This window comes from Drosophila melanogaster, chromosome 2R, assembly GCF_000001215.4.
Source record: "Drosophila melanogaster chromosome 2R".
NCBI classification, from domain to species: Eukaryota; Metazoa; Arthropoda; class Insecta; order Diptera; family Drosophilidae; genus Drosophila; species Drosophila melanogaster.
The window spans coordinates 19,530,961-19,555,375 of NT_033778.4; the positions used below are offsets into that span (position 1 = coordinate 19,530,961).

Genomic DNA, 24,415 nt, shown 5'->3' on the forward strand with positions numbered 1-24,415 from the left:
GAATGGATCTCCAGGGTCCTGTTGCTGCCTATTCTATGCCTAGCAGCCTAGTCCTAGCAATCAAAATCCATTAAATGCGAAAACAGCATTGTGGCACACCGTATGTGTGCGTGTATATGTTCGATAGAGGGTGAAAAGAGCCATATATTTGCTTTTAGCATAATTCTACCGCCTGAAAGTACGCAATGTGGCCTCTGTGTTTGCAATCGGCATGCACTTGCATTTGCATTTCCATTGCCATTTCCATTTTCGTTGCGAAAGGGGCGTGGGTATGATGGTCTAGGTCTATGCATTCGTGCGATTGTGTTTGCGTTCCTTACACTTTTAATTACTATTTACCATGCACTCGAGCAACCCTCGCAGCAGCATCACAAATGCGCCAACGACAAATAATCAAATCGAGGATATCGACAATTTATGCATGAGCATTGAACAGTCCTGTTGGCCACTTTCCTAATCGATTTCACCAGCACTGTGTGTGTGAAGCTGTTTTTGAGGTAACTACTTTTCTGCCTGAGCAAGTGCAATGCTAAATATTCGAGATTTCAAATGAATATTGCCCATGTAAACATGCTCATAAAACGCTAGAGTTTGTGGAATAGTAATTTGTTTTTCGGGCGACCTGCTGTTGGTGAAATATTTATGCGAAAACTTTATATCGGTCGTCAACCCATTTGTAACCGAGCCGCGAGTCCTGAGACTAATTGTTAGAGAAATCCTGCCAACGGGTTGGGTGGGTGGTTGGTGCGACCCATTTATGAATAACTGCAAACTGAAATTGTTTATCTTAATTACCAAATTAAAATTTTCATTGCAGGCAGCGACGTTACTAAAAAGTTTGTTTCCCAAAAAACAACGCAAAGAAACACGAAAGGTTAAAGTTTGCATTGGTGAATGGTGTTGGTTTTCCCGTTCTGGGTGCTGGGGTGGCATTGGGGGTGTGATATTGACGTGGGGCTGCTGCACAACAGCACAAGTCGAAAGGCCATGCAAAATAGCTGCCGAAACTTTTGACTGCGAGTTTTTGGGTGGGCGAAAAAGTTATGTTGCCTACTTATTGGGGCGTGAGATGCAAAGGATTTTAATGAGAATGAGAGAGAGAGAGAGTGAGAATTTTGTGTAACTTTTTCTTTTTTTTTGGTTTTCGGAAGGGTGGCCACATAGATTTGACTTTCTTTTTAATAACACTTAAACACAACACTATCTCACCTTTACCCTCAATAGGCAGATGGTTGCACTTCATGATAGCCAGCACTGCCTGCGAGATATTGGAAAATTCGATCAGTCCCGACGACGAGCGCTCGGTCTTCAAGGGGAACAGGCGCACCGATGTGGCGGGCACATCCTTGATGTTAAAGATTCCAATCAGTTGGTCCTCGGTCAAGCCGGGCGGTGTGTTGAAAAAGTGCAAAATCTAAAAGAGAATTAAAGTTAATTACATACATATTTAAGGCTATGACTCGGTCAAATCCTACCTTGCTCGGTGGTTGAATGCGATTCTTGCTCGCCTGGGCCGGCGATAGGAAACGATTGTTCTTGGAGCCGGTGTACTCCTTGAAGCTGGGCGAATGATCGGGCAGCAAGAACGGGTTGATCACCTCGGATAGGAAGTTCTGTTTGGAGAAAGCGATCTGTATCTTGCCACCAGTGCCCACGGGAATGTTGTTCAAGTGCTGCACGCAACGCTCAACGGCCACAGCGTCTCCCATTTGCACCATGGCGGTGCCCTCTTTGGTCTTCAAGAACTTGATCTGCAAAGAAGGGATGGGAGGTGTAAAAATCATAGTTAAATCTCATATATTCGCCATAATTGTTGCAACCCACAAGTGACGCTGGTCACCTGCCACGTTCACCTCAGCACAATTTAATTACGTGCCCCAGCTGTCCGGCACTATGAAGTTTATACCCGATTCCCATACACTATGTGTATATCGCCCTGCCCAAGGGTGACTCGGGCTGATTGAATTCTCTTGTCGCTGTCATCTCTCGCACTTAACCCAATATTTCATGGGAGGAGAGCGGAGTTCTACATTTTCATTCAATTCAATTTAAAATTTCCTTCAAACGCAATTATATAACAGAATGGCGTCCTTAATTCTCCATTCATTGTGTGTAAGCACATGTGTTTCTGTGTGTGTGTGTGTCATATGAGTGTATACGCCCATCACAGCCACACCCACAATGGTTTTAGCCGTGCCCTGCCTCATATTGGGTCATCAAAGTCAGTCGTGTACGTGCCCAATAGCCAAAAATAGCTGGATAATATTATCATTGCCTATGATTTTCACTTGACAAATATTCGAAATATCATTTGACACTTTCTTGTATTATTATGTGTATAGGAAATTGAGAATGCTGAATACGCAGAAGTTGCAGCTGAGTTTAATTGGATTGGAAGATTTCTATGAAATATAAGATGGCTAGATAAGATGGCTTTGATAACCATTGGCTTTCCCTCGTAATCCTTCACACCTCGCTGCCAGCGCGTTGCGTTATAAAAGTAATTGACCATAATAATTTAGCCAGAGAGTAATTACAAAAGAGTCGGGAGAAAGTGAAAATCAATGGAAATGCTGGCGGCTCAGCTTGGATAATTCCCCCGTTCATTCACTCGCTTCGTTGGTTGGTTGACTGACTGCATTGGCAAATCAATTTTCTGGCCGCCGGCAGGCATTGAACTCAGTGTGGAGCTGCCTTTTGGCCAAAAGCTGAAACGAGTTTTCGCAATTGACTCGGCGGCTGTTGGTCAGCAAAATGGGGAGAAGTGGACAGAGAGCACCTGTCCAAATTGGACGACGGCCGCTGCAATTTTAGTTTTTCAAATGCCTCAATTTGGCGTATTGATGTCGGGGTTTTCAGTTTTTTTTTTTTTTGCTATCTTTTTGCACGCACTGAGAATTGAGTTTGGCATTTAGTAAATTTTTCGCCAATTTGATATATTTTCCACTCGGTTTGGGGTCAACCGAATTTAATTATGACTGCAGGCAGGCACTTGGTCAAGTTAATTGCCAGTTTGAGCCCCACTGAGCAAGGCAGTAAACAATTGTAAAAACGTCAAGATAGGCTCCTCGGGCGATAAATTCAATACTCTTTGCTGCACAAATTATAAGCTCGTTTAATAAATTATTCAATTATTAAATATAACCCATGTCCTTGGCATACCCAATTACATTATAATGAACTGCAAACATTTCAAAGGAAACAAAGGCAACTGCGGACGGGGAATGGCGGTCCGTATATAAATGGGGCAAACAATTTGCTTATAATTAAACCAAACCCCCTGACACATCCGCATGCAACTATTCCAACTAAAGTGGGCCGCAATCAAAATGAATACGCCTGAATGGAGTAAGAGGGAAAAGCTGGCTGGTTGGCTGGCTGGAAAAACCAAATAAAAACTAAATGAGGCTTATCGAATTCGAATACAAATACGAATGCGAAACTGAAACCGAAACCCAAAAGCGAGACAAGAAACGGAATCATAAAAATAAAGCAATGTATAAAAATAAATATAGACCATAAATCAGTCAAGCAGAAAGCGAACAGATAGCCCAGCTGAATCCCCTAGAAACAAAAGGATAATGAAATTACGAACATGCAAACATAAGGCCACCATAAATACACTGCAAATTGTATCCTAAACTAAAGAATATGCATCTCATTTTTCTAGTACTGAGTGGGTTTCCCATTTTTTCAGTGTATATAAGCGCTAGCCAGCAGGATTCTTTTGGCCAAATCAAAGAGCGCTTCATGGCTGGATGGTCAACAGCCGCAGCCGCAGCAGCGGCAAACATTCGGTGCGTGTCTAATGAGCTGTGCTGTACTACGGCTGCTCAGTCACCCCACTCCCCTCCTAGGCTATGCCCCAACAGCCCCGCCCACTTTGCACCCTCTTGCACGACCCCTAATGCGACGCCACTGCGTTAATTAAACTGCGACCCTCTTTCGCCCGAGATCGCTTTGTTGTGCAATGTGGCATGGTGTCTGCTTTGCCATTTGATTTAATTGCTTACGCGCAACTCAAAAGCAACAGCATTTGCTGACTGACTGACCTATGCTGCCATCCCCCCCCCCCCATCAGTCAGCCGAACTGGGTGCCCAAAACACACCCCCCACATTGTATCCAAATGTTTTTTTAATGTGTATTTAATTGAGTGCGTGTATTTCGCTTTGGCCTTTAAAGGACCCCATCCCACCTTCATCCCTATTTTGAGTGCTCCCCAAAACCTTTGAACCTGCCAGCAGCTTGTCGATGAAGTTCTCCCTTCCTGTCCTATTTTTGTCATGCCATTTAACCTGAAAATCAATTTGATGATGACTTCATCGCCCGGACCCAGAAATAATTAACCAGATTGCTTCGCTGGGGCGGAAGGAAACTGCTCGGCAATATTTTCTTGGGCTGGGAAAATTGTGGAAATTACAAATCGCAAAATGCAAACACAATTCAGGGAATTCCCTTGGGTCCCTCTTTTTTCATTTTTGACACATTTGGCAGCCAATATCGACACATATTTTTTGGAAGGTTAATCAAATTTCTTTCAGTAAAATGACTATGCCAAACCCTATTAGGATCAACTTATTGAAATCATATACCATGTATTTCCGTTCCCTCGAATCCAGTAGGCTATTATTAGGGCATTCGGACTTCGTTGAGCATATTTTAGGGAAGACACGATCCGGAATGTTTTTCCTTGGGAATCCCATTAGCACTAACACATGGTGTGATGAGATGCTGGGTGGGTGGGAAGAAAACTCATGCAACGGCACTTTGATTGAGTGGCCATCAATTTCTCATTCGCAATTCAAACATGTCGGCCCATAAACTCACAGATACATCCAAACATACTCACACTCGCACAGCACATCAATATACATATGTACCATGCCCATCGACTTTATAATGAGGCAACAACCCTGGCTTTTCACTCTGTGTGAAAACTCAGTTGCATAGCGACAGGCGCAGCGAACCGAGCATTTTCCGATGGGGCAAAAAACGAGAGTTGGGCCAAAAAGCAAAAGCGAGTGGGTGGGTGGGTGGCACAAGAAGCAGAATGTATGCTTTTGGCTTAGCCAACCAACCGTCCGACCCGACCAGTGAATAATGTTTGCGCATAATCATTTTTAATGGCTAATGAGTAGTTTCCGTCTCGGACAGGAAGTTGGCAATAAATCTGGCCCTATGGGCATTCACTTTCTCCTCATCCTCTTTCATTTTAAGCCGGGGTGCATGTGTCAGGAAAAGAAACTGAACTAAATGGCCGCGCCTTGAATTATCGCTCCCACCCACTAAAATAATGACCAAATGAGTTCTTTTGCGAACATTGTGGTTGCATTGGTTTGAGTAAAAAATGAAAGCAAAGGTCATTTAAATTATTCGCTAATGGAGGTCAGTTGGTATATGCAAGAAAAAAAAAAAGTGAAAAACATACAGAGGGGAAGTGATGCAAATCGATTTACAATCATGCACGAATCCCTGCGAATGTTTTTTATTTACTTTCATTTGCTTTTTATATTTATTGGCTAATCCATTGCAGTAAATATCAGTATAATACTGTATGAAATTCGCTTTCCTAATTAAAGGCAACCCAAACATGGTAAGTGATATTGTACGACACACTGAGAGAACTCCCTTTAACGATATAAATCCTTTGAAGGATTGAAAAACGTTCGGCTCCCAGCTACTTCAGTGTGTGCAGTGAAAGTGGTTCCTGTGGTCTCCTACAGTCGCCTTGACTCGCTTCATCACAGACATAAACTAAACAAAACATGTCAGGGAGCCACAAGCCAAGTAGGGGAACCATTCTGCTCCGTTGTCCTTGGCGAGCGCAATTGTCAAAGGACACACACGCACACTAGCTTGAGGGGGGCGGATTCATAGTAGCAATAAAGTGAAAGCTATGGCACACACCAAAGAAGTTTTTAGCATTTGACTTTGATGTCGGTGGCACTCCCCACAAAGCTCATTGTTCGGCGGGTGGTTGCGTGGTCGGATGGTTGGGTGGCTTAGATAGCTGCACTAAATGCTCCCCAAGCGAGTTTTCCTTTTCGCCCGACTTTTCGACTAACAATGAGCACATTCTGTATTGCCATTCGCCAAAGCTTTTTAATGGATTCTTTTTTTGGTCGTCATCGTGTTTTGATTTACAAGCCAAGGCTTGCCAATCGTTTGCCCATTTCTCGAGAAGTAAGGGTTAGGTTTTTTTTCTTTGTACCCCACAGATAGAACTGATGACGCTGCACTGATTGCTGTCCCGAGGCGGTTCCCTCTAGCACACACATATGTACATAGGAGGAGAAACGAAATGCCCACATGGCGGGGATATTAATCTAAAACGCTTTATCTAAATGTGTTTTGCCAATCCAACTGGCCCATCGTATACAGCCAAAGGTTCCACTGGCCTCGGTCCTTTTATTGCCTTTCGTTTTATTTGCACTTTTACAAATGGCACACAGACACAAAGTGGTCTTGCGGTTGGATTTTCCACTCAAAAACACCTTTTTTCCCCTTTTTCATCGGCCGATATTTCGCAGCAAAGTGCTGACAGCCAAGCAAAACGGTGGCAATGAAATGCGTATTTCCGCCTTCTTTTTGTCAGCTTTCTGGCTAAGTGCAAGTTTACTCCCTTTCTCACACCAAAATGTCATAAGCAAAAGGGTTTAAGGGGAGAAAGGCGTGCGTGTCCCTTAAGTGGTGGTTATTTGGATGTCAATAAGAGCGCTCTCTTCCCATATTTTTGAAAGGCTTGTATATTGTTTTAGCTCTTTAAAAATATTACAAAATCCCGGAAAAGTAAATACAAAAGGTTTCAACTTACCCGTGCCACGTTGCCGTACAGGCAAACCAAATTGAAGAGCTTATCCGTGTTGGAAGTGTCGTGGTCCAGGCCGTAGACCATCATGACGGCGCCCTGAAGATTCGTAGCAGGAAGATGGCAAACGAAAACAAGAGTTAATTAAAATTCGGTCTTGGGACGTGGTCGGATGTCAAGATCAGAAATTGTGGACAAATAACAATTGTATTTTTGCGAACCACCTCTGGAATCTGGAACATGGCAAATGGAATACTCACCTGAGCCTGTCCTTGCGGTGTGAAGGCCACCGGAGCATTGCGTCCGGGCACAACACCAGCGGGCTCCTTCATCAGGCCAGTGGGATGGATGGCGGCCCCCTTCCAGTTCTCCGGTGTGGTGGTGTGATATTCGGGAGCTCCGAATGGTGGGAAAGCGGCTCCGGGTCCCAATAGCGGTGGTTCTTTAAATTGATAAAGATTGTGCGATTGAGCTGGGGCAACTAGTTGTTGTTGGTGGTGAAGGTGTTGTGGATGTGGTTGTTGTTGTGGTGCTTGTTGTTGATGTTGTTGTTGTTGTTGTTGGCGGAGGTGGTGGTGGTGTTGATGGGAAACATGTTGTTGTGGTGTCGACAGTGTTGCTACTGCGTTTTTGTACAATTTTGTGTTTTTTGGTTATTCAATGCATGCAACAACAATGAGCGATAAAAAATTAAAAATGAAACGAAACGAAAAAAAAAAACGTTTTTGGTTAGTAGTGCCAAATGTAAATAAACTAAAACTTAAAGCTAGCTAAATTATTATTGTTGCATGAGTGTAGGCTTTGCTCCGAGGTTACCAAAAGTTGAAGGGTTCCTCCTTTCTCAACCCTAATATCAAAATCCCAAACCGGAAAGGAAAACCACGAAGCTCGGCTTATACACATAACTCGTAGACCAGGGGTGCATTTCCACGGGGGACTGAGCTGGAGCTGGAAATTTTTGGCTGCGGTTTGGTAAAATGGTGGCCCCTTTTATGCCGGCTGCGGTTTGGCATGTAAGTTAATTGAATTTTTGGCAGGCGTAGGAAAAAATGTGCAGAATATACAGCCCAGCTAGTTGGTCTACGGGATATTCCGTTTTGTGTTTTGCTTTGCTGGCCGTCCAACCAAAGAGTGGCATCAAAATGGAACCACTCGGTGGTATTGGTATTATCCCATTCCAGCCAAGGCAATAAAAACGACGCAGGCAATAACAAAGTTCGGGTTGAACCACAAGCATTGCAAATCTGTCGACGTCTTGTAATTAAAGCGAAAACTACGAGAAACTACGACCAACTGCCAAAATGTCGCGGCAAATATGGCTGAGACAGCTCGCTAGTTGGCAGGCAGGCATTTAATTAAGTTTAAAAGTGTCACTAGGCAGACACACACATGCTGCTACTTCTTTTTGGCCTTGTTTAAACCAAACACTTTAACCTAATCGCTCTCGCAAAGTTGAGGGAAAAAGTGAGAGACGCTCACACACACACTCTGTAGGTAGAGAATCGCGTTGGAAACTCAATTTGCATGGCGCTTGTTATGCCAAAATGGCTGCCCGAGTTGCCATTTCAGAGCTGTTTTTGTTTTGATTTGATTTAGTTGCACCACGTCGTTCTGCCAGCAAAGCCAGCAAACTCTGTGGCTTCGCAATGGGGAGTCAGTCGAGTAGTAGTATTCGTCCTCTCGTCACGGCTGGTTTATTTTGGACTTTGGGGCTACCTGACAAAATATTTGCATAAAAATCCATACACACACACACGGTCGGTGAAAAGTTAGGCCAAAAAAAAGAGTGGTTGAAGCGAGAACCAGTTGGTGTTTGTACAAAAATTCTGCCACTTTTATGTTGGCTGTCCACTGTTTTTTTTTTCGCGAATGAGCGGAGGAGCGAGTCCAATGCAAACAACACAAATTGATGCAATTTTTCACAAGCCCTTAATCCGTTTGAATTTACGTACGAATTTTAAAGCGTTTCGCCCCCCCAGGGAAAACTTGGCCTAGGCACGTTTCAATACACTAAAACTTGGCCATAAGTAAATAATCCTATGCCAATGGAGCCTCGGGCAGTTTGGTTAAGGAAAATGTTTGGGTTTCGCCCCCCTTTTTCTATCGACGCCGCCCCCAAGTCAATAACAATTTCGAATAAACCAAGGCCCAGCCAAAAACATAGTTATTCATTTCAAGTGCGGGAGCGCCCGCTGGTTGGGCTTTAATTGAAATTCACCGCCTTGGCTGATTTGCTGCAACACGGGGCGTGACGCCAGCCAAGCGAAATTGCCCAGCCCCAGCTTCCGTTGTTTTGCCCCCTCCGCACGTCGAAAATCCAGTTTCTTGGGGGGGGCAGTGGGCCAGCCAAGAAAAGAAAATCACGCCCCCGGCTGGACGAAGAAGAAGAGGACTAACACTACGACGCAGTCGGAAGCGTGCCTAAAATGTTTAAGCATTTGGGGAATTGTTGCATGCAATTGCTGGAAAATGTTTCACACGCAAGGCGTCGAAAAGGTGGAGCGCACTGGTGTAGAACTGAGCAGGTGTAAATTTTCACCGCGCACAAATTATTTTAGATTATGTGTTCGTCGAGCAGGCGGAAGTTGGAGTTTAGTTTCGTTTTTACGAAGTATTTAGTGTGAGTGTGCGCGCCAACTAACCGCAGTCATTTGCATACAGAAACGTTGCCATGTGGATTACGTATACGACACGTGTGTCGCGATTAAGTGCTTTGTTGGTTTGCAATTAGACAACCTTCGTTGTCCACTAATATAAATACATACGCGCGGCTAGAATTTCAAAATTTTGTTGGTTTAGCAAGTATTTAAGTAAGCCATGCAACAATGCCTTGACAACAAAACAACAAACAAAGAACGCATTTCTTCCTCCAAAACCACAAAGCAAGCTGTACAGAAATCCATTAAAATCCAGCCTCAATGTGTGGGTGAAAGTGGGTGGGGGTGTCGTACCGAAAGCTAGGTAAATAAAAAAGTACGCATGCTGCCACAGTTCTGTGGGCGGTGACGGGTGGCTCACAAAGTATTTATGCTGCAAATTGTTGCATACTTTGTGTGGCATATTGGCACACTTTGTCAGCAGGCACTGGGAAAACTGGGGATTGGGAGCAATAGATACAGCCGGTCCAATGCACAGGGTAATGGCTGGCAAACAAACAACATTCTACAGCCGCCCCCTGGTTCCCCTTAATTGCAATTTGCTTAAATGTATGCTACAATATATTTTAGCTGCAGTTCCAGCCCTTTTTCCAACCCACCTTATCTGCCCGGCGTGTTCAATGATTTTCAATTTGTTAGAGTCAACTTTAGGAGAGCTCGATGCGGAACTGTACTGCAAAATATGCCAAGAGTCACCCGTTTATCGTGCAGCATGCACAGAGTGCCACGCCCAGTCCAAATGCCCCACAAGCAACCCCTTCGTCTCCCTTCGCCATTCCTACCCTGTTTTTCCGACTCGCTCGCTCGCTCCTCGACTTGCGCTCACATCTTGCATAAACATTTCCATAAGCAGCTTCAAAATTGAATTTGTTTTCATAAGCAAAACTATTATGTTGGCAAAGAGTTGGTCCTGTGTGTGACATGATAGCAGAGCAGAAGCGATGAACCCCAACGGAGGAGAGCTTATAAAAAATAATCGTAATGGAGCAGAGATAGCGGGAAAACGTTACTACTACTACAACTACTACTGCCACATGATGTAAGCTAGCTGATTATGTGACAATGCCCCTGATTGGTTTTTAATGTTCCGAAAAACTCGTGCTCCACTTTTCACCGGTCTCGCCAGCTGGAAAAGCGCAGTGCTTAAGCCTTTAACTGAATATAAAAGTCAGCGGAAATGCCAATGCTTATCAAAAAGAAATCAAATGGCACAGAGACAACGACCCACGGCAATGAGCCAATTTATATGCGATACGCGAGCACCATTCCTTTGTGGAAATTAGTCCGATAAGCAAGCCCAAAAACCCACGAGGCGGTGGGAGAAAAAGGATTGCGTACTTTTTACGGCAGCCTTGGAGCGGGCAAATAAATTTGTGCTCAACTCTTGTGAGCTTAATTACGTTTACGGCGGATTTGAATAATATAAACGCATGTAATTGCTTCGTTTGCTTATGTACTTTCTCCTCCACTCTTCTAACAAACAGACAACGCGGCCAAATACAACATAATTAGAAGCAGCTGAGCAATGGCATCCTGCTAATAAGGATTTATAATATAATTCATAATCACACGAGTACGGGGCTTAGTCGCCATATGTGGGTGTTTGCTTAGCAAATTGGCACCGCTTCGCCTTTAGTTTGGTCTTTGCCTTCGGATTTGGCCAGGATGAGGGGCAAAGGGACGACCTCCTCCGATGGCTTCGCCTAATTATCGCATTGGTAAACATTTGACCAACCCCGATGCCTTAATGGCATGCAAACACATATGCAATCAGTATACGTACAGCCACGCCCACTTTTTGCCAGCCAAACGCCCACTTATCGGCTGGAGAGTTCTTGACTACAAGCTCGAATTACTCAATTCGGTGGACGGACGATGCAGTTTGGTCAAGAGTGCAAAAATAAATGTTGAGTGGGTGACATTTTGAGAGCTCAGGGCTCAGAGCTCAATGCGATATAAGCCGGCTCGAGAGGGGCACTACAACTTTAGTGGCCACCCTCGTTGCAAAGACGCTTGTTTGTTGTGGTTGATGTATTGACTTTGTGGGTGGTGGCATAAAGGCGATAGCCCTCCCACTTTCAATCAAACTCCGTTGCATGCGACATTTTGAAGCGTGTGTATATACTCTGCGCATTTATGCTATTCATATATAATATATATATTCGCCAAACTATCGAGGTCTCAGCAAAAATTCTCTTTGAATTGCGCAGCCACGGTCTTATAACAAACTTAGTTTTCGCTTTGATAAAGTTTTTCCACGCTTTTTTTTCCGCCTTTATCAGACGGGCGAAAAGCGAAAATCGATAATGCCATAAAAATATAACAAACAATAAGGACAAAAAGAGCCAGGCAACTATGGCAAAGTGCGATTTGCGATGTGCAGCTGGGAGGACAATTTCGATATTGTAATTTGGAAAATTGCACGATTCTCTAAGCGGAAGATGGATAGGGGGCAGCAAAAACTGCAAGTGGCAAACGCATTAGCAAAATGTCCAATTAATTGCTTTAGAAAATTACACCAAAAGTACACGAGCGCGGCTGACAAAAAGCTGCCAGCGTTTTTTTATTCTTCCTTTTTTCTCATCCCGACTGGCCAGATGCTAAATTAATTACAAATTATTAAGGGTAGAGCAAAAAGCAGAGAAAAGAAACAAAAAGTGAGATGGAAGCAGCCGTGTCCTGCATAAATTATGCAGCAAAATGGTAGACTTTTTGGTTCATGAAACTGCAAAGTGTCCGTATTAAAGAAAATCATTAGGCATATTAAGTGGCAATATTCGTGTGGTCCCCCTTTGGGAAGCCCAATTTAAATGCAAATATTAAGTAGTAGCAATAAAAAGGACCCACAACCTGTCGCCTCACAAACGAATCAATTGCAAAAGTAATCAAAACGGCAAACAATAAAGCCTTCAATAATACCGCAGGACGCTGATGAATGGCCGGCATTACGGCATTACGGCATTACGGCATTAAGGATTGCCAACCGAACTGCTGAAGGGAAATTTAAAACTTCGAGCTCTTCCGGATATATTTCTCCATACCATATCGGTCAGTCGTCGTCGTCGCAGTCATCAATCACTGGCTTTTGATTGAAGATAATCGACGCAATATTGCGTGGAGTGGCAAAGTTACCATATCCTCTGCCAAGCCCACCCACTCCACCGACAATTTTGGCTCAATAGTTTCCTTGCGAAAGGACTGGTCTGTCCATTAGCGCTCGTTAGTGGGGCAGATGGTGCAGGAGGAACAGGAAAGGGACTGTTGTGTGGTGCTAACGAAAGTTCAGTCAGGCGACGACAGCGACATTGTCCTTGTTCGACACGCCACCTAGCGACAGCTAGCGGCAACATCCAACTCATCGCTAGCTGCGTGCGCCGATGTTGACAACAATTTGATTGATCGTCTTTGATTGATGGATGTGGATGTGGATGTGCCTGTGCCACAGCGGCTGCTTCAGCAGCAGCAGCATCCACAGTACCGGCGACTTTAAAAATCCATTTGCAACTTTTATTGATGCCCAACATAGATTTAATTATGCCCATCGCTCCAGCGGCCGTAAACGGTTTTTTCTGAGCTTTCTGGTCTGCCAATTCAGTGACCGCAACATGACACAATTTGTCATTTTCAATTTATTGAATTACCATAAAATGCGAGCGACACAATTTATATTTTTCGGACATGCGGGCTGCGGTTGTCGGTTATTGTTGTACATGTTGCTGCTGTTTTTTCCGAATGATCTTTCCTGCCTACCAGCGAAATTATTGGATTACCCTATGAATTTATTGTGGGAAGATGTCCGTTTTTTTTTCCCACCGCGGGTGGGTGGAGAAACCACAAGATTTACGGCCTGTCAGGCCGTAAGGTTTGTGCGTGGAGTTAAAGGGAAAACAACAGAAAGTTAATTTAATTAATTTTATCTGCCGCAAAACACAATTACTAAGCCAAAGTTTCGAGGAGAACTGCATTAGGCGAAAGCAAATATTGGGCCACAACGAAAGGAAACCAAACAAAAAGGCAACGAAATGCGCTGTCAATCAGCAGAAGTAAGCCACAACAATCAGGCCCAAAAGGCAAATACAATGCCACCCACTTCATGGCAATAATGTCAGCAAATTAAGCCACTACAAACACACACATACGACCAAAAAAAAAAGAAGATGGAAGATATGTGTACGATTGTACATTATTTTTGTGCAGAGACAACAGATATTAACTAAGTGATTGGCGGACAGGACGGATGTGCGTTTAATGAACGCCCACATAAATCTTCGAGTGACTCGGTCGCTGCTAAGCCCATGGAAAACATTCTTAGAGGGAAATCTTCAGAAGGCAACCACCATAAACATGTCAGGCGGAGGCGCACACACACGTCCCATTGGTATTTTTATGTATTTTTAAGTGTTTTTCGGCCGTTTCCCACCTGCACAGAGAAAAAGCGACATCTGCCGCACAAATTGTTCGATGGTGGTGGTGCGAACAGTGGGCGTGGCACCGCTCGTATTGGACAGACTCTCGAAAGCGGAACATTTATAAATAAATATAAACGAACGACGGAGAGCAGGGAAAAAAAGAAGGCGGAGAGACCGACCTCTTGCGAATGTAAAAGCGCAAATTTTATTTTAGCCACTTTGAAATATATTTTTAGCCAGGCTGTGCTTTGCCACCCGCAACCGCCGACGGTTGCTTGCAATTAAAATTAATTTATTTGGCAATTATTGGCCATTGAAAGCATTTATTTTAATTATGGTGCAAATTTGTTTCGCCTTCTTGGTCTTTCGCTGTGTCGTGTCCGGCAATTTCATATTTTTATGACACCATCCCATGGTTTGGGTGGTGGTTGGGTGGTTCTTGGTGGCGATTAAGAAAATGAGCCATAATAATAATTGACTTGCACCTTTTTCTACCTTAAAACCCTGCTATCCCTTCAGCAGCAGCTATGAATGAGAATTGCTGCTGCATTGAAAATTATGCAAATGGCCAAAACAATGCCAGAAATTAGAATACATAAACGACCTTCAGGAAAAATCGGGAAAATCTAAGACGACGCTGGGTGAACAGCAACGTCATCACATTATAGAAATGTTAATGGAGCTCGCTATAAACAGAAGAAAAGCACCGAGAAAATGCAATTGAAAATTCATGCAAGACAAAATATGCAAATTGCATTTTTCTGGCCAGCAGGAAACTGGAAGAAAAACCAAAACGATGCGATCCAAACGGAACAGAAGCGAAATTGATTAATGGCAAAAAATAAATTTCGCATAGAGATGCAAATTCGACGCTGGCATCTTTTGATCTTTATATTTTCCTGCCCAGATGCATTGTTTTATTTTGTAATTGAACTTTTACCCAAAAGCCCCTTCTTTCCCTATCAATTGGAAATTAATTTCGCCGTTTACATTTCATCGCGAAATCTACGCCGCCCGCCTCGTACCGTAGCTTTTCAACTTTTGGCCCCCGGGCGATTGATTGATTGATTCGATCTGCAAATGTTGATTTACGTGTGTATTTGTTTGGGATGTGTTGCGTGTGGTGTGTGCTGGTGGTGTGTGTTTGAAATGTGCTCTAGTTTCAAATGTACTTACGGCTCTCAAGCATAACAACATTTTCGGGTATAGAAAACAGCGACTTACCTGAAAAGACAAAAGAAAATAAATGGGTTAATGATTTATACAATCGTTGAAAATGGCACAAAATATATATGGTATTTTTTAAATTCAAACAGTGAGTGAGTAGTACAAGAATTCAATTTGAATAATTCATCTGTGTTAAACAGCGTTTAGCGACAAATGTTGTAAGGGTAGGGAAAGGGATTCAATAAGAATTATTTGCTTGGCAACGCCAAAGTTTTTCAACATTACGAAAAAAAAGAGAAGTCATTTGACTAATTTTTTGCCAAGTCATGATTTTTTTGCCTAGTCACTATGACTACCACTACAAATGCAATATGTTCTGCTTGCATTATGTTTGTAGGATATTTTAATCAAAGATATTTTAATTGCTGATGACCCACGTTGCTTACCATTGGTTTGATATAAGCCAGCATTGTAGGTGTTGATAGAATGGCGCTTTCGGTAGATGTTAGGGTTGCCACCGATCCCACCCATTGGACCGCCGCCCGGACCCATAATGGCATGATTCTGCATGTAGTTATAGTTGCTCTTGTTGCCACCAAACTTGCGCGGCTGCGAGACTACAGCGGATTGAAGCAGCTGGCTATGCTGCACGGACTGCATGGACTGCACCGACTGCACCGTCTGCTGCTGCACCGATTGAGGGGTCAACTGCTGCGGCGGCGGTACCTGCCACAAAAAGGCACTGGCATTCGCGTTCAGGTTATTCATGCTGCAGCAACTTGATTTAATTGGGTCTTAAGGCCACAAATCAGAACCACTCGATCGGCAGTGAAAATTGTTAGAAAGATTCTTTAAGGGTTAATTCTGGGCAGCCGAAAATCAACTAGTTAACACGAAGCCAATGTACGCAATGAAGCAATTGTCGGTAACACGGTAAAAGTTAACACTGTTTAATGTAACACACAACACAAATTTTATGTTCAGTTTTTTTTGTGATTTTTTTATTTTATATATTTGTGGATTGAGTATTCCTAGGTGTACTTTACGGTAAGACGTCTCACAGACGAATGACTAAAAGTGACTGGAATTTGACAATTGTTAACTCGAAGGCCTACTCTGGATTTTTCAGGGAAGATATAGGATTGCCCAAATATATCGATATGTAAGTATTACTTTTCAAAGCAAAAACTATCGCATTGGGAAACACTTTTTTCAGTGTTTTAAATTTTAAGTGGCCACACAAAAAATTAAATTCATCGATACTTTTTATGAGTCTTCTCTAAAAATTTAAAATTGAAAGCCAACGTGCCAAAAATGTAATATATTAAAAAACCGTTAGTTTTTAAACAACAAGCAGCGTTTTTAGAAATTTTTGGCTAAAATCACTTACTATTTTTGAAATACATATCTATGTGCCCATATAAAATTTAATTATTGACCTAAAAAGGCTAGTAGTTTATAAGCTTATCATCACAATGTCCGCCTCTTACTTATTTGCCACCAAAGGCATTCGAAAAGGTTGTTGAAAATTGATGGATTTCAGTTGAGGAAACTAAAGAAGCTAATGGTATGAGCAGTTGACGAAATCGAATCAAGTTTTCAAGAAAAGAGCAGTTTGCAGTTTTTAAACAAAAGATACTTTGTCACCGCCGCACAGTTGCCGGGCGAGAAAGAAATATGGCACATGACAAACGAAATGTTCCGCTGCCAAAAAGCCGTGGCAGCCACGCCCCCATTGCCCTACCGCCCCCTAGCCACACCCATAAGCCCGTAGAATGGAGGAGTGGACTGGCAGAACGACGTGCCACGAGCCACGGAATGCGCCTTTTTTTCTGCGAGTGTGAGTGCGGAACGTGGCCATTGTGGCAAGTGCCAAAAAATGCCACACGAATGAGAAGTCCATTTTCGGAACAGGAGCGGGAGTAGGAAAATTTGTAAGGGGGCTACTACTGCATTTGCTGCAAGCATTTGCACAGCCACAACAAAGACGGAAAAACTTTAACCGCAAAAGTTTTTATTTTATTTACTCGTTTCCTTGCTGCCTGAATATTCGCAGCAGGTGAAACTACAATACTTCTTTGGTGCGTAGCCAGAAAAACATCAAAGTTACATTAAGTGGTTGCCACGCTTCTACTAGCCCAAAAAACGCTTTAATTGTATGCGAAACTAAACTGAAAACAATGCGGAACGAAATAAGAAATGTGACTTTAAAACTGAATTCACTACTTTAAGTGTGGACTAAAATTTTTTGAATACATTTTCAGTTGCATTTATTAACTCTATTTACATGCCCGTAAATCAACATGGTACTCTGAAAACAATATTTGCATATTACTAATATTTACTCAGCAAAAATTTGTCACTTGCTAGGTGATTTGAAAGTTTCAAAACCAAATAAGTTTTTATTTCCTAGCATCTATGAGATTTTAAGGTGTTAGGTACTGATTTCTATTCGGCTCAATTATTGCCACGGTTTGGCCAATTAAAGTCAGTCCCTATGCACTTCAATTGGAGCCACTCCATCAGGGTGGAGGGCTGAAATCCTGTCAGGCAGAGTCAGAATCTCTAAATGGCATGCCTAATGAGTACTGAAATGCATTTCATTATGCCGGCGACGACAAATGCATGGCCCCGAACTTCAAAGCGGCACTTTGCTTAGCCTTAGCCTTTCAGCCCCTACTTTAGTCCCTCTTGACCCGTTTTTCACCATCTGGCCCTGGACGTACAGAGTGCGTTAATTGCTCTGGCACAGCCAGATGGATGCCATGGCTGACGACAGGTGGACAGGACAGGACAGGAGCTTTGAAAGGACCCAAGAGTCCTGCAATGGCAGGAGCACCAAAAAGGCTTGGAACTAAAGTGTTTTGGGTTCCGGGGCCACACACATATACCGACCGGCTTACTGAATTATGCAGACCGGTCATAGATCTTATACGAGCCATTAGGCTGTACGAATGAATCTGTAAACGTAAACGTATCTCCTGGCCCAGATCTCAGCCGAGCCACATTTGTGCTGCTCAATCACCGAATTCCTTTCGATTGCCAAAAATAACCCACAACAATGGCACGACCACACAACCAAGGCATTTTTAATGAAGTGTATCTAATATAGAAATTAATTAAACAAAACAGCAAACGACAGCGGAACAGAGCAGGCGTATTTACATGGCTCGGGTGTGGATTGCAAGACATTTGCCACATGCCAGCGGCCATGGTCACCCCATGGGATCTCAAAAAAAAAAATACAAAAAAAAGGAAGAAAAATTGTGGAAAACCGTGGTACGGGGTCGGTGGGGTGGATTGCTGTTCATCATTGCTTTCACAGGTGACAGCACAAGTTCAACGTGTTGAGTGAAAACAGCAACTCAGCTGCTAAATTTCCCGAGTTTCGGGGCTTATTCATTATGCTTAGATTTGCCTGTCTCTATTGTTAAATTGTGGCACAATCATAGGATGCGAAACGCACACAAGACAGACGAAATCATTAGAGGCTGCGTTTAAATTTAATTACATTAAAATGTCTTCAGCAATTTCGGTTTCGTGTCTCTGTTCTATTTCAAATACGCTCTGTGTCTTTCAAGTATTTCGTAATTGCTAAATTCCAAGTCACAAGGCAGTTGGACTATGTCCGAAGTTGGCAAAGAGCTTGTATATGCACATTACACGATATTTAAATACAGTTTAATACACATATTAATATTCTTAATTATTTCTTACTAAGCAATTAATACATAGTACCTTTCGCAAATATTCAATTTGATTTTTGAGAATTCATTTCGACATAATATTATTATTATAGTTTTGCCATTACTGCGATATACAACAGATATTTAATTTTGGCAATATAGTGCAAAGCTGTATTTTCTTTTAAAAGCAGTTACAAGTTTAACTCAATAACTTTTTATATGACACTCAATTTTAAGAACGCAATCGTTTTGAATTTCCCCAGTGCTCTCCCATCAGTTAAACAATTTCCGCCGGCTGCCACGGTCGTAACAACAAAATTTCACTTTCCTTTTGATATGTGACACTTATGGCCATGCAGTTTTAAGCCAAAGCTGCAGTTTTACCTCCGCAGATAACGCCAAAAGTGTGTGAAAGTTGGCAAAGAGTTTGTCATGCAATTAGAGCAACATGCGACGACATGGACGAAGACAGCTCTGGGAAACTCGCGCTCCGGCTGGGAGAATGCGTTTTCCGCTTGCCATGGCTTCCAGCTGGAAAATCAAGTTTTCCCATCTCGCCAGTGGTGTGGCGCAGTTTGTAGTGCTGGCCATGGCCAGGAAATAAAGCTCCAAACCGGCGGCCAAAAGTGGTTTTCACCAATTGAACTCGTTCGTTGTATCTTTGCCGAACTGATGATTCGCTCTCGTTGCAATAGCAAATCGAACGGAATCGAACGAAATCGAAATCAAAATCACTTTGGGAATGTGCGTTACCACGGAGCCATTGAACCGAGCTCATCAGGAGCCATTGGCCATTGGCCATTCCCCATTCCCCATCTCCATCGCCATCATCATGGTCGTCATAGTGGCAGTTATGTAAGCTGGGAAACCCGTTCACGGATTCGATGCACTGCGACGTTTATTTGTTTGTTTTCTATTGCAAAATAGCAAATAGCGCAAATAGAAATATGCGTAAGTGGGGGATACATTGTTGCGGCGAAAGTTGACCGTTTGATGGCTCTTGGCCATAAACGCTGCTCTCGATGCCATAAAAAACTGGAGCGATTGGGGCGATGGAAGTGGAAGTTAAAATGGAAGGATGTGTCTTGCTGCAAGGGAAGTAAATAACGCGGTGAAACGAAATTGGTGAAATGGGAAATGGTATATTGCGGACACAAGTGGAGCTTGAACAAAAGATGGAAATTCAATTTGCCGAGCACTCCGTGGCCGCAAAACCAGGAAATTCAAAATAAGATCTTTTCCGTTATGCGCAACAAAGCAAACAAACAGTGAAAAAATTCAATCAAATTGAAATACCGCATTGTATCTGAACTAATTTGCAAATAAATGTACGTGCTTAATCTAATAAGCAGCGAACATTAATCCGTGCATAAATATTCTGGCCGTCATCCATCTGTCACTTCACATTAATGGATTAATTGCTGAGCACAGGCTAAAATGTGAAATATATTCACAAAATATATATATGCAGTGGGATGTTACAGATTTCAACGCTGAATGAAAATGCAAAGAAAAAAGATTACAGTGTGCCGTTAAAGTGTCGTAAACGTATGCTAAGCAAAATAGCATTATAATAATCGCTATGCAAAAAAAGGATTTTTTGCGTATATATTTTACATATTGTGGAATTAGAACTTTTTCCCTTTATTTAATAAAATTATTTTTCTTTCTGTGTATATTTGGATTGTTGCATATATCACATCGATTTAAGTGCCCGAATATTTTTCAAGCGCCTAAAGCAAACAAATACGCGAATAAACAAGCGGACATTCTGATGAAGAGACCAGTGGGCGGTCCCTCTTCGCCTCTTGCATAATTCGGAAAATTTATTTTCCCACACCAAATGGAAATCCGAATTGAACAATTTCATTGAAAACAGGCGCACGCAGAAACTATCAACAACTGAGCGTCATATATAAAGCTCGTGAAAATTGTAAACATTGCAGACGGCTAAAGAAAAATACCAATTTTTCCGCACTCCATGGGGCTCAGTGGAAATTTGATTTTGGCGTCTCATTTATGAGGTAAATCCGAACCAATTTTAACGCAGTGCAGGCGGGCACACAGAATCTGTTTCCATTAATCGCTTCCCATTCGCATTGCATTTCTCGCGTGCCTCTGTTAGTTCTATTTGTTTGCCATTGGTGTTGTTGATAAATACACATTTTGACCCAGCAAGGTCAATGCCAGCACAGATATTAGCACATTCTAGCTAATAAGATATATTAAAATTCAGAAAATTCAACCGAAGTGGCGGTTTATTTTCTTGCATAACACTTTGTGAAGCAGAAACGCATGATACTTGATTTGAAGCATTCTAATTCAGATTTTCCGGTCGATTACCAATACATTTGGCTTGTAACTTTTCGGTTTACTCATTTTTAACACAATCCCTTAGGAGTGTAGAATAAACTTTCAAAGAATGGTAGGATTATTGAAAACTTTGACCACATTTTAATCCCTCTACCCAACAGAATCATCTGTTCGTGTTAACTTTTATTCTGCTTTTTGCCTTTGCCTTGGGATCCGAAGGTGAATTGACCGAAATGTGCCAACCACAATTAAACAGAAGAGACCTATTCGACATAGCCGTGTTGGCCGCCATAAAGGTTCTCATCCGTCAGATTGAGAGCTACAACGAGGATCGGCCTATCTCTTCAAGCCTGATGGTTCACATTACGACTATGGTCTCCAAGTACATCCTGACCGGTAAGAGCGTAAAGTTCATCCTTCGGCTGCTCTATGTGGCATGCCGTATGAACAAACCGCTGACACAAGAAAATAAAAAACAAGCTCCAGTCCGCACAGCATTCTTATGCTTGTTGGAATTGGGCAAAGAAAAGTGCTATACATACAAGGAAAAGGCGGAAGGAGACTTCTCTGTGGAGTTGCAATGAATTGAATTGAATTTATCCGTGATTCTTTCAAAATTACTTGATGCAATTCGAATTATAAATAAATTTATATTGGTTATAGATTTTCGGTAATCGTTTTGTGCAAATGACAACCAAACATTTTTAAAAAACAACCCATCTCGTTTCGTTGGTGCACTCAGCAAATGAAAATGTGCAATGTGGTGGCTGGATTGTTTTCCTCGAAACCAAATGGGAACCACAAGCTGCGGGTCGAACAACAGAGGACAAGTTCTGCGTTTATTAAAATCGGCAGCACATGGAATTGGAATGGAGAAATGTGCAGAGAACAAGGGGGTGATGAAAGAGGTTCTCCTCTGGAGCATTGGAGCCGTGTCACAAAAATATTTCATAAGCTTGCCACCAACGGCGCAATTAAATGTCAAAGCGCAGCGCTGCCATTTTGTTATTTGATTGCCCAGAGGCTGTCGAAGCCAGTGCAATAAATTGTGGCAGCCTGCTGGGAGTGTTGCAAGTGCAACTGCCATTGCATAGCATCACCTGGTGCCACATTGCACTTTGACTAAACAAACTACAAAATAGTACACCAGATACGCAGGAAAAGATATACAGGAGTTTTCAAGTTCTTAGTAAATACAACGCACTTGCAAAAACTGCTATCTAAACCACTCGGCGTATACGCAATCACCACAGATAGGACGAAATTACGCATACGCCTCGTAGGCTGGGTAATTATCGCCTTTGTTTACCAAGAAAAAATGATATGGAGAATAAGTTAAGAAACCCAGCCTAGAGGCAGCAAATAAATCAACCATGCGCCATGTTGTACCTGACCAGGCATTGATTTATGCTCGTCCAGATATTTTTCGCTCAATTTTTAAGTAAGTTTTATTATGACAAACGCGTTAGCATCTGACGCCTTGCTTTACTCCTGATTTTCTCCAAATATCGAAGCTCATCCTTGCTCTGCTCCTTAGCACTTGGCAGCACCATCGAAGTGTTTGATAAATGGTCGCCCATTAGGCGAGCACTTAATGGTGCATATCGTGTGATATATTGGCAGGCAACAGTGTGCCTGGCAGGCATCCGAAGTCCGCTAAGAAATGGGTCAATTAATGACCAACCGACTGTACCTAACATCCCTCTGCTCAATTTCATTTCGCTGACAAAACGAAATTCCCATAGGCTAAGCCATTGTAAATTCCGTAACAATAAACGCACTCGCTCAAAATCTCATTATGTTAAGTAAAAAAGAAATGTGTGTATGTGTGTAAGTGTGTGTGTGTGTCTTGGCAAAACAAAGAACAAAAATTATTACCACTTTTGCTGGGTTTGCAGCAAATTGAATTGATTTTAATCTCCATCTTGGTACGCACACAGGACGACTCCCCTGTTTCAATAAAATTTGCATTTGAAATCGCTTTTCAAAAAACTTGCGCACAGGAGCTCTGCTGTTTCCTCTGTGAATTAAATTCGGGCCCAATAAAAAAGTTGAAAGAGAGCGAAGCGAGGAGCAAAAAAATTTGCAAACACTCGGCCAACTTTTATGCGTGTGCCGGATACGATAAGGGCCACAAGACGATGCCAAAACAGATACAGAAATGGTAACAAGTAAAGAAGGGAATAGAAGGGGCGGTCTGTGTCTACCCACAATCTTTCCGCTCGCAAATAAACTTAAAAGACATATGAAAATCAGTTTTTGAATATTGGCGAAGAGCAAACAGGCAGACTGTTGCTGCCTGTGCGTACATATGTATATGTGTCTGCGTATTTCCACTCGCTACGCTCTCGTCGTCCTGGCAGAGCACTTCGTCCTGGCACACGGCCAGCAAAAATGTGGGGAAAACCCCCGGGCATGGCATTAGGGTAAATGTATGCGCAAGTATGTTCCAGCTCCACGACGGGTGGGTTCGCATATCTCTGTAAGTCCACATGCCTGCCTGCATGCAGCCAGCAGCAAATGTAGTAGGAGATATTTAGATTTTTGGGTCATTACTTTGCCAAAGAAAACTCACTGCCGGCAGATACCCGTGTAATTCCCGCCCATTTCACTTCGTTATAGCTCTACACATTTCTCCCGGCTATCGATTGAAAAGTCAGACCGTTTGCTGATGGTACATCTAATGTTTGCTAATCCCGCACTGCATTTATGCAGATGCCGTGTTGAACCATTCATTGGATCAAAGGCCATTTGGTACACATTAATCGCATCAACACCACAGTAAGCCACATAATGCGCACGCAACGCGGTGAAAAGCATTTTCCGAAATCATGTTAGTTGAGAGCCCCCCAAATGCTGAAAGGCCTTAATGCAGAAGAATAGGCTAAAAGCACATTCATGCACATACATATGCTATGCAAATTGCGCGTGGTCAAATTGTAATGAGCAAACGCAAATCGAAAATGCCAAAAATGCCAAAAGGTAATAGTTAACTTTCCTGGGCTTACCAGTTCCTTGTCAAAGAAGCTTTTAAAATCGGATTACAGCTCAATCACAGTGTAGTTTCAACCTTGATTAAATTTCAAGGCGACAATCTGTAATTATGTTAAATTGGCCCTCCATTGGTAATCGAATCATTAGCTTGAGGCATAAACAATTACTTCCATTGAATTGAGTGATTATTAGAGGGTCAAACAATTAAGACTTGGACTTTGTATACTTGCTATTGAATCTACTTAGCAACTACCATATATACTGGAAATTTCCCTTGAAGTAAACTAGTTACCAAGTAAACAAGTTTCCCAACAATCCCGAAACTCGGGCCATCAATTAAAAAACCTTTTTGCCAAAATTAGCGCACTCAATTAATTTGA

The 24,415-nt window shown here is 42.5% G+C and overlaps 2 protein-coding genes across 22 annotated transcripts in view; one reads left to right on the plus strand and one right to left on the minus strand.

Annotated features, from left to right (window-relative positions):
- Positions 1-24,415, minus strand: part of sm (smooth) — a 113,645-nt gene that overhangs the window by 13,097 nt on the left and 76,133 nt on the right. For 10 of the 21 annotated variants that reach the window (NM_001259497.2, NM_001274164.1, NM_166368.5 and 7 more), the window contains 4 exons: positions 7,070-7,251; positions 6,816-6,908; positions 1,476-1,751; positions 1,210-1,414 (listed from right to left, as the gene is read on the minus strand). In NM_001259497.2, coding sequence (NP_001246426.1) covers positions 1,210-1,414; positions 1,476-1,751; positions 6,816-6,908; positions 7,070-7,251 — 756 coding nt within the window. Of the gene's footprint in view, positions 1-1,209; positions 1,415-1,475; positions 1,752-6,815; positions 6,909-7,069; positions 7,432-15,051; positions 15,100-15,488; positions 16,112-24,415 lie in introns of those variants that run through there. The other 11 variants (NM_001259505.2, NM_001259500.2, NM_001259504.2 and 8 more) reach the window with 6 other exon arrangements.
- Positions 21,111-21,712, plus strand: CG43111 (uncharacterized protein). Its single transcript, NM_001259506.1, has 2 exons — positions 21,111-21,153; positions 21,203-21,712. Exons 1-2 carry the CDS (start codon positions 21,151-21,153, stop codon positions 21,623-21,625), a joined length of 426 nt encoding a protein of 141 aa, NP_001246435.1. The 5' UTR covers positions 21,111-21,150; the 3' UTR covers positions 21,626-21,712.